General features: G+C 39.2%; 1 protein-coding gene across 1 annotated transcript; it reads left to right on the top strand.

The window, feature by feature from the left end:
* The first annotated feature begins 88 nt into the window (after positions 1–88).
* Positions 89–14,403, top strand: cul2 (cullin 2). Its single transcript, XM_082545985.1, has 21 exons — positions 89–316; positions 1,278–1,416; positions 1,771–1,873; positions 1,958–2,052; positions 4,491–4,596; positions 4,825–4,907; positions 6,589–6,685; positions 6,940–7,050; positions 7,913–8,075; positions 8,224–8,348; positions 9,865–9,972; positions 10,083–10,142; positions 10,238–10,366; positions 10,538–10,624; positions 10,734–10,886; positions 10,977–11,054; positions 11,143–11,209; positions 12,833–13,035; positions 13,140–13,241; positions 13,357–13,473; positions 13,705–14,403. Exons 2-21 carry the CDS (start codon positions 1,298–1,300, stop codon positions 13,834–13,836), a joined length of 2,238 nt encoding a protein of 745 aa, XP_082402111.1. The 5' UTR covers positions 89–316; positions 1,278–1,297; the 3' UTR covers positions 13,837–14,403.
* Positions 14,404–15,763: the final 1,360 nt, after the last annotated feature.

The following is a 15,763-nucleotide window of genomic DNA, read 5'->3' as shown; positions in this document are numbered from 1 at the left end:
GGTCAATCCCTAAGCAGTCGCCGTAGTTTGGGCGATACCATTTTAAATGGGTGTTCTCGTGATGTTGATTTAAGGGGTTTATTTTTATTACAAACAGATTTGGAATAAATTATTTAAAGTATTAAACTATTATTCAATACAAGTAACCACAGGGAATGGTAACAGTATATTTTATGACTATCACCCATCTTGATAATACATCGGCATCTAACAAAATGGTATAATCCAAGAGGTAGGGAAGACCTGTAAGTGAGACAAATCAAGCCTGTGACAGCGGAGAAATCGGAGTTTTATAACAAGTAATTACTGTACAGAGGTAAGTACTATCCAGGAGTCCTCGCTCGACCTTAGTGAACTGTTTTGTTTAACAGCAGCACCGTGTTCTGCCGAGCTGTCAGTGTAAATGTGGGAAAATTGTGAAGAAGATGACAGTTTTGCTAGCGATAGCTGAGCTACTGTTAGCTTGCTGCTAGCCGACTGCTAGCTGATTCACCAAAACTGTGCGGACTTGAGCAGGAAGAAGTTAGCTTGCTAGAAGCTAGTTAGCCTTTTAGCTCGCCATCCTATTTTGGGATTGGCATTCCGCTAGCTAGTAACCTTAACTTAGCTACGTTAAGCGCGACTACGAGAGGAATGTTTATTAATAATGCTTCGTTTTGTATGTCGGACATCTGTAAATGTGAAGTGGCTGATGATGTAGTAGTGTTTTCTGTGACGTGAAATTAAGTGATATGAATGACAAGAAATAACACTGGGCCCAGTTTCACCTTCTGGTCATGTAATCTGTGATGGTACCGGCGCACACCCTAGAAGCTGGTACTAATATTGCTAGGTAACGTGCTTAAGGATGTCTGCTACGTGATGCTGACACCAGTGCGTACCAAGTTTGACCGCTAATAATGACACAGTGAACTTGTCTATTCTGTTGATTTCATCTGTTGCTGCCAAACTGATCTGAACAGGCTGATGGTGTTGCACTCATTTTTGTTTGTCTACATATAAATTTTGCCCTAAGAGTAATGCTGTTTTCGTATTTGTATTATGGTTCATGTGAAAGTAAAAATAAACAGTCGAGAGAATACACCTTGCCATGATTTCTTTTATGTTGCCATTGCTACTGAGGCTGAGTTGACTGTTACTGTCATATATAAAGCAAAGTACACAGTTGCATCATTAATGAAGAAACGAAAGCCAGGAACTAAGCCTCTTATTTCTTCCTTTTTAAAATCTCTTTGTACACTCCTCTTTTCATGTGCTTTTTTCTGTCGTTCTCTTAGGCTAAAAGAGAAACTGTACAATGTCCTTAAAGCCACGGATGGTAAATTTTGACGAGACATGGAACAAGTTACTGACAACAATCAAGGCTGTGGTGATGCTCGACTATGTGGAAAGAGCCACTTGGAATGATAGGTTCTCGTATCCTTTATCAAATCAAATCAATTTTATTGTCACATCACATGTGCAGGTACACTGATACAGTACATGTGAGTGAAATTCTTGTGTGCGAGCTTCACAAGCAACAGAGTTGTGCAAAATATAAGAATGGCTAAATCTGAGACTAATGTGAGACTTTACCAGCTCGCTTCATGTTTAACCAATTTAGCCTGCAACATGAGATTTTTTTAAAAAGTTTCAGCACTGGGTTTGAGTGTAAATACAGATTTGCCAAAGCATTGTTGTCATTGTAAAATACATTTGTGTTTATTCATTTTTAATAGCAAATGTGTGTATATTTACATCCCTCACATTCTTCCTGAACATTGTCACCAGTGACATCTATGCCCTGTGTGTTGCATACCCAGAGCCTTTAGGTGAAAAGTTATACACAGAGACCAAAATCTTTCTTGAGAACCATGTTCGTCAGTTGTACAAGGTAAGCAAAAGTTCTTCTGTGCTTTTTCTTTGCTTATCACATCGCATTTCCTCTAAAGCTGCCACGCTTATGTGTGTATTTCAGAAAGTTCTGGAATCAGAGGAGAAGGTTTTAGTGATGTACCACAGATACTGGGATGAGTACAGTAAAGGAGCCGACTACATGGACTGCTTGTACAGGTAACATTTCTGCTTTTTTGTGTGTCTGTAATTTCAGTGTTTCAATTTGATATCAGTGAGTCACAGAGTTGATTTACACAATTTACTCCAGCCTTTTTTTCTTTTTATCTATAAACAAAATGTTTGTATAGCCTCTGTTGTTTGAGGTTGCCTGATTCAAACCATAAGCATGTCTGTAGTCGGTGTTTCACATTCACTTTTAACTGAAGGCATGAGTTCACCCAGGCTTCTGTGTTTGTCAAGTCCACTTGTTTGTTTAGCGTTCCTTAATGCAAAGTGTACTAATTCTGTTCCTTTACAAGGCTCAGTATTCCTGCCTTTAGTTTGTCCCTTAAAATATTACTTTGAATGTCGTTGTGTGAGGTGCCAAGAGGCTTTCGGTGTGTCTTTATTCACTCTAAATCAATATTCCCTTGTAGAGCTCTTAGATCTATTTTTATGCGTGCTACCCACCAGACTCCCTGTGCATACATATGCTTTTGTAATTTATGTCGGTCCAAGCAAGAGAGAAGAAAGTAAGGCGCTTGGCTTTAGTAGTGAATTTCTTCAGTTGTTAGCATCGAAGAGAGATGCGTATTATTCTTAACACATCAATTTGTGAAATACATGTGTAGTTGCGTTCAGTTTGGACTGAATCAGAACAGACTTTGTTAACTTGTAAGTTTAGCTTGCTGGATTGAGCAGGCGACTGATGAGCTGTAAGACTGCTGCAGAGTTCTGGGTTCAAATCCACCTCAGGCCATTTGCTGTGCGTCTTCTTATCCTCTCTCTCTTTCTCAGCTTTCCTGGCAATTCTGAACTATCCTGTTATAATCAAAGGAACAAAAAATGCCCCAAAATATATATAAAAAAAGAACAACAACAGCAATAATGACTATTTTATTTCTACAGTTCTGCTCTCCAGCAGTTACTGGTACTCAACACTAGCTGGTATATTGGCAGGTTGACTTACAGTCAGAGTGAATGAGAGAAAACAGGCTGAATGTCACAGGCAGGCTGCACAGCTGTGAAATATAATATAATAGCTGTGCGCTATTTAAGGTGGACTAAATTAGCCATCATGGATTAGAGCTTGAAAGCAGTTGTCAGTTTGTCTGGAAGTTGTCCTGCTGTGCTAACTCAGTTTTTGCTTTGTTTGTCAAATACTAAGGATTCATTCATTTGTACGCAACTCAGGCTACAATCCTCCTTCCTCCCATTCAGCTTCCTGACTGACTTGTGGCTTCACTAGTGCTGAAATGTTAATTAAAGTTCAGCACTTCAAGTGCTTGTGGCCAGCTAGTCAAATCATTTTGAGTAATGAAAGAGTGTTGTAGCTGCTTGTCCAGCTTATCGATTTACATCAAAATTAATAAGAAATGAACATTATGGTGAGTAATTTCCCTGAAGCAGCGTATACATATGAATCCTCCCTAATAGCAAATGCATTCAGAATTTGATTATCTGTCATATAAATTAGTTGTACTACAAACTGAGACGTCCTTGTAGCAGTGTTTGGTACTACTTGGTAAATAAATAAAACTTTTCCACTGATGTAAGTGTTAACTCTGGACTATTACTGACTCATTTACTGTTATCTTGTTCTTCTCATAGACATTACAGAACACAAGGGCAAACTCATTTTTGCTCAGTACTCAAATGTATCTGTTATAAACTGCTACCAGTAAGAGTAGATGATACAGTTGGGTATTGAAAATGTGAATAGGCACATTAAAAAGACCAACGCTTTGTTAATATTTTAACATTCCCCCAAAACAATTTTGAACAAATTGTGGAAAAATTCAAAAACTTTTGACTACACAAAGTACTATTGCTGCTTTGATTGTAGTTTAATTACTTAATCTACAGTTTTTCAGTTCTTTTCTTTGTTTTTTTTTTGTGTTTTTCAGTCAGAGCAAATTGGCTGAACAAGTAAATGAAGCTCAGCTTCAGTTTCTGCAATGTAAAGGGCAGTGGACACTGCCAGAGGATCTGGATTTCTTAAACTTCATCACTGTGAATGTTGGTTAACAGATCCAAAGATAAACAAATCTTTCTGAGCATATCCTGTTATGTGAGACCACCAAGCATTATTAATGTGTTTGACTAGTGTTGATAACCTTTTTAAAATCATTTTCTTGTCATTATTTTCGTAAATAATAAATAATGAAAGTGCAACTAGACTAAAAAAAGCTTTTACAAAATATAATGGGAGCATTGATTACTGTCTGGATATTGTGTTTCACTCATTAATTTTGAGATAAATAACCACAGAGTGAGCAACCAAGAGGTTAACCAAACGATACCAGTAACACACAGCGTCTATGAGTGAATGAAAACAGGATGCATTTGTCAGCAGCATTTTAGTGTTTCTTCAGAAAACATGAGGCCTGTGTTTATTCCTCCTTCCAATCTTTGCGATGCTTTAAACATCTTGAATATCTCCCCACATTGTTCAGGTACCTCAACACTCAGTTCATCAAGAAGAACAAACTAACAGAAGCTGACCTGCAGTATGGCTACGGGGGAGTGGACATGAATGAGCCGCTTATGGAGATCGGAGAGGTACTAAGCATTGGCATAAAAACCTTTGCTGCACATCTATTTTTCAATGGGCGCTGGGATTATATTAGATGGAGATAAGGGGAGTGCTTATAATGGACAGATTGGCAGGATTCAGTATCAGTGTTCTGTTGCATAGGCCTACATTTCTCCTTTCACTACCCTTCTAGATGTAGGATTTGTCTGTGCTGAAGCAGAACTAATATGCTGTCTTTTTGTTTTTCTTTGCAGTTGGCATTAGATATGTGGAGGAAGCTAATGATCGAGCCTCTTCAGGCTGTCCTCATCCGGATGTTGCTAAATGAAATCAAAAAGTATGTTTATTCTAATTTCTTTTCTAAAAATTTCTTTTCTTTTCTTTTTTTGCCAAAAACAGTCTGTTGTAAATATTTTTGCTGTCATCTATTCCATCATTTGGCCTTGAGTTCAGTTACTGTAGTGGCTGTCTTCCAGTCCCTATATAGAGTAACTGTCTTTTGGGGAAGTTTGTAAAATGTGTCAGCACAATATGCCTGAGAAGATTTAAGTGCGAATCTTTAATGACAGTCTTTTATTGAAGCATTGTAAGGCATACATGTTTACTGACTTATAAAACCAATAAGAACTGGGTGCACTAGTTTGATTTTATTTAGGATTTTCTCCAAAATATACCTGCAGGCTGAAATACACAAACCTGCACTAATATTAGGTAAATGTCCCTCAGCAAGTTGCACCTCAGCCAGATGCTTTTGGTAGCTGTCAGCAACATTACCAAGCTTCTGACGTGATTCTGGCTGGATTCTGATCACTCTCTTTGGCAGAATTCAGAGAGTTCATTTCAGTTTGTTTGTTTCCTGGCACAGTCCCGGCTTTTTATTTCATATCAGTTCAATTATATTCCTCTGGTGCCTCAGTGCCCTTTATGTTGTAAGGTAAAGATCTACAATAATACAGTGAAAACCCTCAACAGTGGGAAATGGAGAAACTCTCTTTTAACTGGAAGAAACTTAAGACAGAACCAAGCTCAGGGAGGGGCAGCCATCTGCCATGACTAGTTGGGGGTAAAGGGAGGGAGATGGGACAAAAGACAGGCAGAGTGGTGCATAAACACATGGAAAATGAAAAGATTTGAGTGAAGAAGAAATGCAGTGCATCATGGGAAGCCTCAAGCATCTAAGGGAGGGTTCAGGGTCACCTTATCCAGCCCTAACTGTAAGCATTATCAAAACAGAAAGTTTTAAGTTTAATTTTAAAAGCAAAGGGAGTGTCTGTCTCCCGAATTCAAACTGGGAGCTGGTTCCACAGAAGAGGGAAGACTCTGCCTCTCATTCTACTTTTAAATACCCGAGGAACCAAAAATAAGCCAGCAGTCTGAGAAAGAAAGAAGGAAAAACGACACGTTCTAGTCAGTTGTACTCAATCGCTAACTAGAAAGCACGGCACCATTAAATGAAAGATTTAAGTGAATGTGTGGATATTTTCCACCATGTGTGAATTAGAGAAAATCCCAAATTAATCCAAACTTGTGCAACTCTTAGTTTTGAAAGTCATTAAAGATGTACAGTCATTCCATCCTGGAAAATGAACTCTTCGAAGAAATCATTAAAAGCCCCAAATTGCCATGACATTCATGCTCATGGTGAGTGTAGGTAAACTTCTGGCCACAGCTGCATGAGTCAGTTGCTTTCACATAGTTTTGTTAGTGTTGTAATACTTGTTCCGTGTTTCATAAGTCTTTCCCCTTAAAAATACCCTCCATGTTTTAACGATTAAACAGATGACTAAAACTAACATGGACACTAAACATTTCAATAATAATATAAACTAAACTGAAATGAGCAACTCTACCTCACTAAGAAAAGAAAAAAACTCAAGTACTGGATTGGCATCCTTAGTCTGGATCCATGATCTTTATGAACTATTTACCATATGCTAAGGGAAAAAAATGAGATCTGCTAATTTTAGCTCAAGGCAATTTAGTTAAACATTTCAAAAAACCTTCTCCTTCTCTGACAGTGATCGTTGTGGTGAGAATCCCAACCAGAAAGTAATCCATGGGGTCATCAACTCCTTTGTTCATGTTGAACAGTACAAGAAGAAGTTTCCACTAAAGGTGAGGCAACAAATAACAGCTCAGCCATCCAATTCCTACAGTTTTGTTTTGGGATTTTTTTGTTTGTTTGTTTTTGTGGGGGGTTTTTAGGATTCATATTTTCTGCGCCATACGAACAATGTAGCCAACTTTCACAGCCATGAATACCACTAGTTTTGTGTTTCATGGAGTACGAAGCAGCCTTTTACATAGACCAGTGTATACATATTAAACGATAACTCCTGTGCATGCCACGTTCTCTTCCTATGCTGCAGTTTTATCAGGAAATCTTTGAAGGGCCATTTCTGACCAAAACAGGAGAGTATTACAAACAGGAAGCCTCCAATCTACTGCAGGAATCCAACTGTTCACAGTATATGGAGAAGGTAAGCTAAGATGGACAACAGATAGTAAAAGTATGTGAACGCTGGATGTGTTCCAGGATGAACATGAGCGAACAAGCTCCTGTAGTTGAGCATCGCTTTAAACGTCTTGATATTGTTGAGCTTTCTTGTGTTTAAGAAGTCAAAATGAAGCTCAGTTGGTTTGGTTTTAGTCACTCTTGGATTTCTAATGACTATCACTGCATCTTTCTGTGAATGATTGCGTGTATGTGTGTGCACCACCATCCACAGGTTATTCATATCAACTCATCAGTTCCTGTCAGTGTGGTGACATAAGAGTTTTAATGTGAATATTAGCTATATCATTAAATCGCTAAAGCTGATAACAGGATTTCCTGGGCCATGTCTGCTACCATGACACCATTTCTCTGTCACTTAGTCACTGCAGTAATCACATTTATGCTGTACGTTTGTCCCTTGAGCCTGTAAACAGGGTCATCATCAAGGTCAAGCATTCCCATTTGATAGATCAATATATGATATGACTGCGAAAGAGCAGCAGCAGACTCTATAGTACTATAGTGTTCTTGTGCTTCCTTATCTGACCCAGTTTACAACTATGTGTAGGAAAAAGTATTGTTTGTCCTTCTTTGTTATCGGCTACGTGTTTCCTGAAAGAGCTTTATAACGTCTTTTAAGGAGTGTTTCAGATTAAGATGTTTGTTTTGCCATTAAGTGTATAGGTGTATATTTATTTTTTCCTGTAAAATATAACGGTGTACAGGTATAAAACCCATCTCCTTTTTTAAAGTGCTGATAATCATGGACCTACAAATGATTTCTTCTGTATTTGATTTGAAACCAAGCTACCTGCCCTTTTGATCACATCTTTCTTTTGTGGCAGGTGTTAGCACGGTTGAAAGATGAAGAAGTGAGATGTCGGAAGTACCTGCACCCCAGCTCCTACGCCAAAGTCATCCATGAATGCCAGCAGAGGATGGTGGCAGATCATCTGCAGTTCCTACACGGGGAGTGCCAGAACATCATTCGGCAGGAGAAGAAAGATGGTTCGTCCGCTTGTGGTTTTTTTTGTTTGTTTTGTTTTATGGCTCGAAGACAGTGTTTATCACCAAATTAATTATATACACTCTCACAAAGTACGCACTTCTAATGTGAAAATCTGTGTAATGTGAAACGTTGTGTCATTTTGTCCAGACATGGCCAACATGTACACCCTGTTACGGGCCGTGTCTAATGGGTTGCCGCATATGATCCAGGAGTTGCAAGTCCATATCCACAATGAGGGTATCCGAGGAACCAGTAACCTCTCTCAGGAAAATGTTAGTATTACACCTGTCTACATTCGTATGCCTGTCTCTACTTGTACATACAACACACCTAAGCAATTGCCAATGACAGCAAAGAGGGAGTTGATTGACATGTAAAAAAAAAAAATTGGAAAGTGCATCAGAGGAAAACTAGTCTGGAATACCTGGTAGTGGTCAACCATCTCTTCCTCTGTGGATGTACCTTTAGATGTTTCTTTAGGAATTAGGAATTACCTTAACCAATGGCAAATTACCAGATCACCAAGGACTGTTGCATTATTTATGAGGTAAAGAATCAAGTATATAAACAAAACTAAAACCCTCAAACTGAAAACTACACATGCTGAGGTTGAAGCGTGTTATGCAAATGAAAGCTGAAGCGCTGTAATTAGCTAAGACATTCCAATGAGAAACTGCATGCTTAAAAATGCTTTGGTTTAAAGTACAGTAAGCTCGTCGCCTTAAAGTTCAGTTAAATTGTATATCTGACTTGTTAGTAACCAGATTGTCACTAATATGTACGATGGCATAAGTGTTTTACAATACTAGGATTTCAATCTCCATACCAGTACCAGTTTGAACATTCTGTAAAAGTGAGCTTTGAATAAAGTGTGATCTTTGTTATGATAAAACAACGAAGAATTTTAAAGCTGGCTACAAAAACATAAGAAACACATTTTAATAAATTATTGTGAAAGTAGAAAAGTTCAAGTTTGTCATCTTGTCAGTATCTGACTGTAAGTTCTCTGTTCACACTGCTCCACCTCAGTCCACAGCTCTTTACATCCTCAGCTCTGCTCTTTAGCACTGAAACCATCCGATTTGGCTGCCCTGCTCCGGTTTCTCTCTTTATTTGCTCGGATTAGTTCTCCACACTCTGGGCTCTCTGCTCAGTTCAGCTACAGTTGCCCCGCTGCTCTGCACAGCCAGCAACCCGCCTGGTTCTTAATGTGTCTGTAATCCTTTCTGTCACAGCTCAATATTCAATCTTTGACCCCTTCAACCTGCAATGATTATTTATCTTGTATCTAACTGTGGTCTATTTGTTTCTACGTTAATGATAACAAGTGGCTAACGTGACTGTCAAGTAATTAGTAATAGTTAAATGGCTAATTTTAACATGTGAGCTGGCCAAGTTAACATTTGTGCTAACTATTTAACTAACTGTTAACTAATTCAGTGTTGTCGAAACAGGAGCTTTACAGACCTCTGGAACTGTCGATCAGTGTTTTTTGAATTTTAACTACTTTAGCTGTTAGTGAGCGGAGGATCTGTGCCTGACTGTAGCAGTGCTGTGTGAAGTTGTGCTGGAAGAGGCTAAGATGGCACTGTTGGTATCAATATTATTGCAAATGATGATAATTTGATAAGTTGACATACATGATCCCACTTTTTCCCTCAAATAATTTAATTACGTTTACATTTTTAGCTGTCCATTGTTTTTAGCATTTTTTGTTTGTTTTTTCTCTATCGTTAAAAATGTCTGTTACTTATACTGCTTTGTCTTTCTCCTGCTACCCCTCCCTAGATGCCAACCCTGTTTGTGGAGTCAGTGCTAGAAGTTCACAGTAAATTTGTTCAGCTCATTAACACAGTTCTAAATGGAGATCAGCACTTCATGAGTGCCCTCGATAAGGTATCAAACTCCTCACGGTCTTATTGAATGTACAAGTGTGTGTTTATTTTCATTTCTCTCACAATTCAAGTCATTTGACAGCCAGTGTTTATTTGATGTCTCTTTCTCAGGCTTTGACGTCTGTGGTTAACTTCAGGGAGCCCAAGTCCATCTGCAAAGCCCCTGAACTCGTGAGTACGCACACAGACACACACACACAGAGCATCACGCAGTGCTGTACCCCATGCCTTGACCAGGTCATGTCCCTCCTTGTGTTTCTGTCCAGCTGGCGAAATACTGTGACAATCTACTGAAAAAGTCTGCTAAAGGAATGACAGAAAATGAAGTGGAGGACAAGCTGACCAGCTTCATCACAGTGTTCAAGTACATAGATGACAAGGACATTTTTCAAAAGGTAACAAGAAGGCGTATTAGAAAAGGAGAAAAAAACTGTTGTCACATTTTGACATAACAACTCAGCCCTGAAGTTTGATTTTGAGCTGAAAATAGTGGTGTTCATTTTAATATCTTCAGTTGTCCCAAAATATACATTGTTTGTCTCTCTTTTTTTTTTCCTTTTCTACAGTTTTACGCTAGAATGCTAGCAAAGCGGTTAATACATGGTTTATCGTTGTCAATGGATTCAGAAGAAGCCATGATCAACAAACTTAAGGTAAATCCACAGCTGGACTTGTGATGTATGAGACACCTAAGGTTCTCTGTTTTGCTTCTCATTTACCTTCTTTACTGCACCTCTGCTCATACTACTTCTTACCCTGCAGCAAGCTTGTGGCTATGAGTTCACCAGCAAACTCCACAGAATGTACACAGACATGAGCGTGAGTGCTGACCTCAACAACAAGTTCAACAATTTCATCAAGACACAGGAGACAGTGGTGGACCTGGGAATCAGCTTCCAGATCTATGTATTACAGGTCAGTAAACACAAATGCTTCACAATGAAACTTTAGCCTGTGTCCCACATTTTAATCTGTAATGTTGTGGTGTATGCTCTCGCTTGGCAGGCTGGAGCCTGGCCTCTCACACACGTCCCCTCCTCCACATTTGCCATCCCTCAAGAACTAGAGAAGAGCGTGCAGATGGTGAGGAGCGCTGCATAATACTCAAAGAGTGATGCTGATCAAAGGAGCACATTGTTGGACTAACCTTGTTTTCACCTTCCCTTTTCAGTTTGAGTTGTTCTATAATCAGCACTTCAGTGGGAGAAAGTTGACCTGGCTGCACTATCTCTGCACAGGTAACACAAATACACAAGAATTATGCAAGATGCGAGTATAACAAGGCACCATTTTCAGCACAAACAGGAAGCGTAACAGAAACGGGAGTACTGTTATGAAGGACCAAACTATATGTTTTTGTATGTCAGAGATTTGTTTCCCTGGAAGTGGGACATGCATGTGTGAAAATGATGCATACATCATTAGGATCGTGCACGGAATCTGTAACTTTACTTTCTTTTTCAATCCATTAAAGTGATTCCGTCAAACATGAGTCACTGTTACATGAAAACATCCCTTTAACCTTTGCAGAACAAGCCACAGTTGTCACATAGCAGTGATTTGATTGTACATTAGGTGACAAATAATCCTTGAAGCCAGAGTTTAGTGAATTGGCTCCTATATTTTGACAGGTAATATAAAGTAAAGTTACGTCCTGTGTACGCTCATCAGGCACAACATTATGCTCACCTGCCTAATATTGTGTCACCTTAGTCCCCTTTTTGATGCAAAAACAGCTCTAACCTATCGAGACATAGACTCTACTAGATCCCTGAAGGTGTGCTGTGGTATCTGCACCAAGATGTTAGCAACAGATCCTTTAAGTCCTGTAAGTTGTGAGGTGGGGCCTCATTGAATCTGACTTGTTTGTCCAGCACATCCCGCGAATGCTCGATTGGATTGAGATCTGGGCCAAGCCAACATCTCAAACTCGTTGTTGTGCTCCACAAACCATTCTTGAACTGATAATTTGAGCGACAGTAGCTCATCTATTGGATCGGACCACACAACCAGCCTTGGCTCACCACTTGCATCAATGAGCCTTGGCCACCCTTGATTCTGTCTCTGGTTCACTATTGTTTATTCCTTGGACCACTTGTAAAACATCAACCCTGAGGACAAAATGTTCACTTGTTTCCTAATATACCCCACCCACTAGCAGGTGCTATGATGAAGAGAAAATCAGTGTTACTCACCTCACCTATTAGTGCTCATAATGTTATGCCTGATTGCTGTATAGTCACAGGAACACACCCATACAGACATCAGTAAACAGATTTATCAGTTATTCAACAAGAGTTCACTTCAGACAGGTTCCATATGCTCTCAGACCATGACCCATTCTGGGTCAAGATGATGGATAATCATTTTAAAGTTATCACTCTCCACTTGAGAGACGTTTGTGGTATGTAATAATCTCTGAAGAACATATTAAACCTTACACATCAAATTTTACACATCAAACTTTAGCTCTTCTTAGCATTTTGAGATTAAAGTTGAATCCCATAAGTCTGGTTCTGCACTCACTGTAAGGTCGACGGACCTGTGTTTGTGCTGAGGACGTGTTTCGGTTTTGTCCAGTGTGCAGTTAAAAAGCCCGTTTAACACATGTAGACTTTATTTTCATCATTTGTGGTACCATGAGATCAGTTTGAGCAGACTAAGATGGGACCTGCAAATGGGTGTCTCATGCCAGAAGTTGCATGATTATGGTTTGGCGAAATCTTCGAAACAAACTTCTAGTGAGATAAGCAGTTGAGGATGCAGGACAAGCATGCACGGAGGTGAATGAAGGTAGTAACAAGCAGCGAGCTGGACTCATGCTAACTGACAAATGCAAATGTAATTTGTTTCCTGCACAGGTGAAGTAAAGATGAACTATCTATCCAAGCCCTACGTTGCCATGGTGACCACCTACCAGATGGCTGTGCTGCTGGCCTTCAACAACAGCCAAACAGTGACCTATAAGGAGCTGCAGGATGGCACGCAGATGAATGAGAAGGAGCTACAGAAAACAATAAAGTCCCTGCTGGACGTCAAAATGCTCAACCACGACTCACAAAAGGTGTCAGCTTTCATGTGGGATCACGTGGATCCCAAAGCTCAGCTAATATTCCATTAAGCACCAAAGAGTGTTTTAAATTCAGAATCCTTTCCCTCTTCTCACAGGAGGAGATTGAAACCGAGTCGACGTTTTCACTAAATATGAGTTTCACTAGTAAAAGGACTAAGTTCAAGATCACAACGTCAATGCAGAAAGACACACCACAGGTCAGGCAAATAGATTTTGATCTGTCTCTGTGCTTTGTTATAAGATAACTGAGCAGTGTATATACATGTGTGTTTGACATTTAAAAACGTGCCCCCTGAATTGTCTCATGTTTAGGAGATGGAGCAGACGAGGAGCGCTGTCGACGAGGACCGCAAAATGTATTTACAAGCTGCTATAGTGAGAATCATGAAAGCCCGCAAGGTGCTCCGGCACAATGCCCTCATCCAGGAGGTGAGCAGAAGCTTTTGTCTCAAATAGGTTGATAGAAAGAAACGTACGTGCCAACAAGTCTTTGAGGTCAATGTCAGAGGGATTTACTTGGATTGAATGAATTGATGCTCGCAATGAAGGGCTGTTGGAAGCCCGAGGAGTAAATTTAGCATGTGCATAAGTGTTTTTAAATGGTTACCTGTTATGAGATCATCTATATTTCTGCTTACATATGAAACTTCATGTGTCCAGGTCATTAATCAGTCCAAAGCCAGGTTCAACCCCAGTATCAGCATGATCAAGAAGTGCATCGAGGTGCTCATCGACAAGCAGTACATCGAGCGAAGCCAGACCTCGGCAGATGAGTACAGCTACGTTGCATAAGCAGAAGAGTCGAGCCACAGAAACACCCGCCCCTGTGACTGACTGACTGACTGATAACAGGTTTAAAACACGAAACGGATTCCTTCATTCATTTGGTTTTGGACTGTCTGCTCCGATCCCCGTGCAGCAAAATAAAGCGAAACCGGTGCCTCCATCTTTGAAAAGAAGAAAAGTCATCGTGTCACGTCATCATCACTCATAAGGCTCTCCTCCCGAACCCTGCCCACTTTCTGATTTTTAAGCTGTTTACAACATCACCAGTGCCACGCACGTGTGCGTCAAAGAGAATGCCTGTAGCTGTTTGAGAGCGGAGAGCTGATAAACTACAACAGAAAATAAAGGAAAAAAGAAAAAATTGGAGACACTTTTAAAAGAAAATGCTTTCTTTTCTCACATTTGCCGTTGTTGTGTGTTTATTTTTTTTCTTTGTTAAATGTATTAAAGTTAGGAAAACATTGTAATAAAATGTTATACTGATTATTGTATCTACTTTCAAATATAAAGACAAACATGATCCTGCTGCTTGTCAAATAAATGAATAAAAAAACACAGATGGGTTTATGTAAAGGTTTGTGTAGTGTTTCCATTTCAGTGAGGGGGATAGATATAATCATTACAGGTAATGTTTTCTTGTTGTAGTTGTGTACACACTGTAAACACACTATTCGGATCAGCTGCCAGAAATATGCAGATCATCAATATATCACAAAAACACTGGAAAGGAAGCCTGCCATGTTTCTTATCTGTGTGTCAAGCAGCTGCGAGTAGTGATTTGACATTAATATGATGAACTGATAAGGGTTGAAAGGTGGCAATCAGATGAAAAGTGAGGATAGGATCACGAGGATAGGAGCTGGAAACAGAGCTTTCCCATATGAGACAGGTGGCTTGTACAGACAGGAACAGACCTTTTCTGTGTTTATAATCGCAAAAGAGATTCTTAATCTCAAGAGTTTCACTTCCTAACTAAATAAAGGGAAAAAGAAAAGAACACAAGCAAGTTATCACTTGCAGTATTAACAATAGCCCAGAAAACCACGTGTTGGCATGTAAAATGCTGGGAACCTGAAATAGATTCTTTTCATTAATCGCACCTGTGGAATTGATTGATTGATTGATTGAAACTTTATTTTGAACATGTTGAAAAAGTACAACAAAATAGAATTAAAAGAGACAAATGAACAAAGCAAAACAAAAGGAAAACGAGCAACCACAACTCCAAATAACGTTCATGTTCAAAAAGGAGCAGGAAGAAGCATAAGCTTATTTAATCCCACCCCTTTTCCACTATCTAGTATCAATAGACTACAGAAATACCTCCTTGCAATTACATTATATGTTATGTGTAATTTTTTTTATTTTTTTTTATATATATACATATATGTTTCTATCTATCCATACATACGTATATACACATACGCACATATACACATTTACAATAACCCCATTAACACCTCAAGGATACACAACCTACAAATATATATATATACCCATACCAAGATACCCGTGCACCCGCACACACATGAAAATATTAGACAAGAACACCCTATCAAATCTCTACCTTTTCCCTGTACCCTGTAAAAACCATATCCTTAAACCGCTTTTTAAACTGCGCCATGCTTGGACATTGCTTCATATCTTTACTTAGTCTGTTCCACAGCTTCACTCCACACACAGAGATGCAAAAACTTTTTAATGTTGTACGGATACGAGGATGTTTTAAATTTAATTCCCCCCTCAAATTGTATCCCCGTTCCCTTTTAGAAAATTTTTTTAGAATATTGTCAGGAAGCAGGTTATTTATTGCTTTATATATAATTTGTGCTGTGAGAAAATGAACCAGATCTGTGAATTTTAGAATTTTTGATTTTAAGAATGATCGAAATCGTTTAAATGTAACTCGCGCATGCGCGTTCATCACGCCCAT

The sequence above is a fragment of the Aulonocara stuartgranti genome, assembly GCF_965226115.1.
Source record: "Aulonocara stuartgranti genome assembly, chromosome: 9".
Lineage (NCBI taxonomy): Eukaryota > Metazoa > Chordata > Actinopteri > Cichliformes > Cichlidae > Aulonocara > Aulonocara stuartgranti.
Note: the sequence above shows the minus strand (reverse complement) of the source record. Positions and strands in the feature narration are given on the sequence as shown.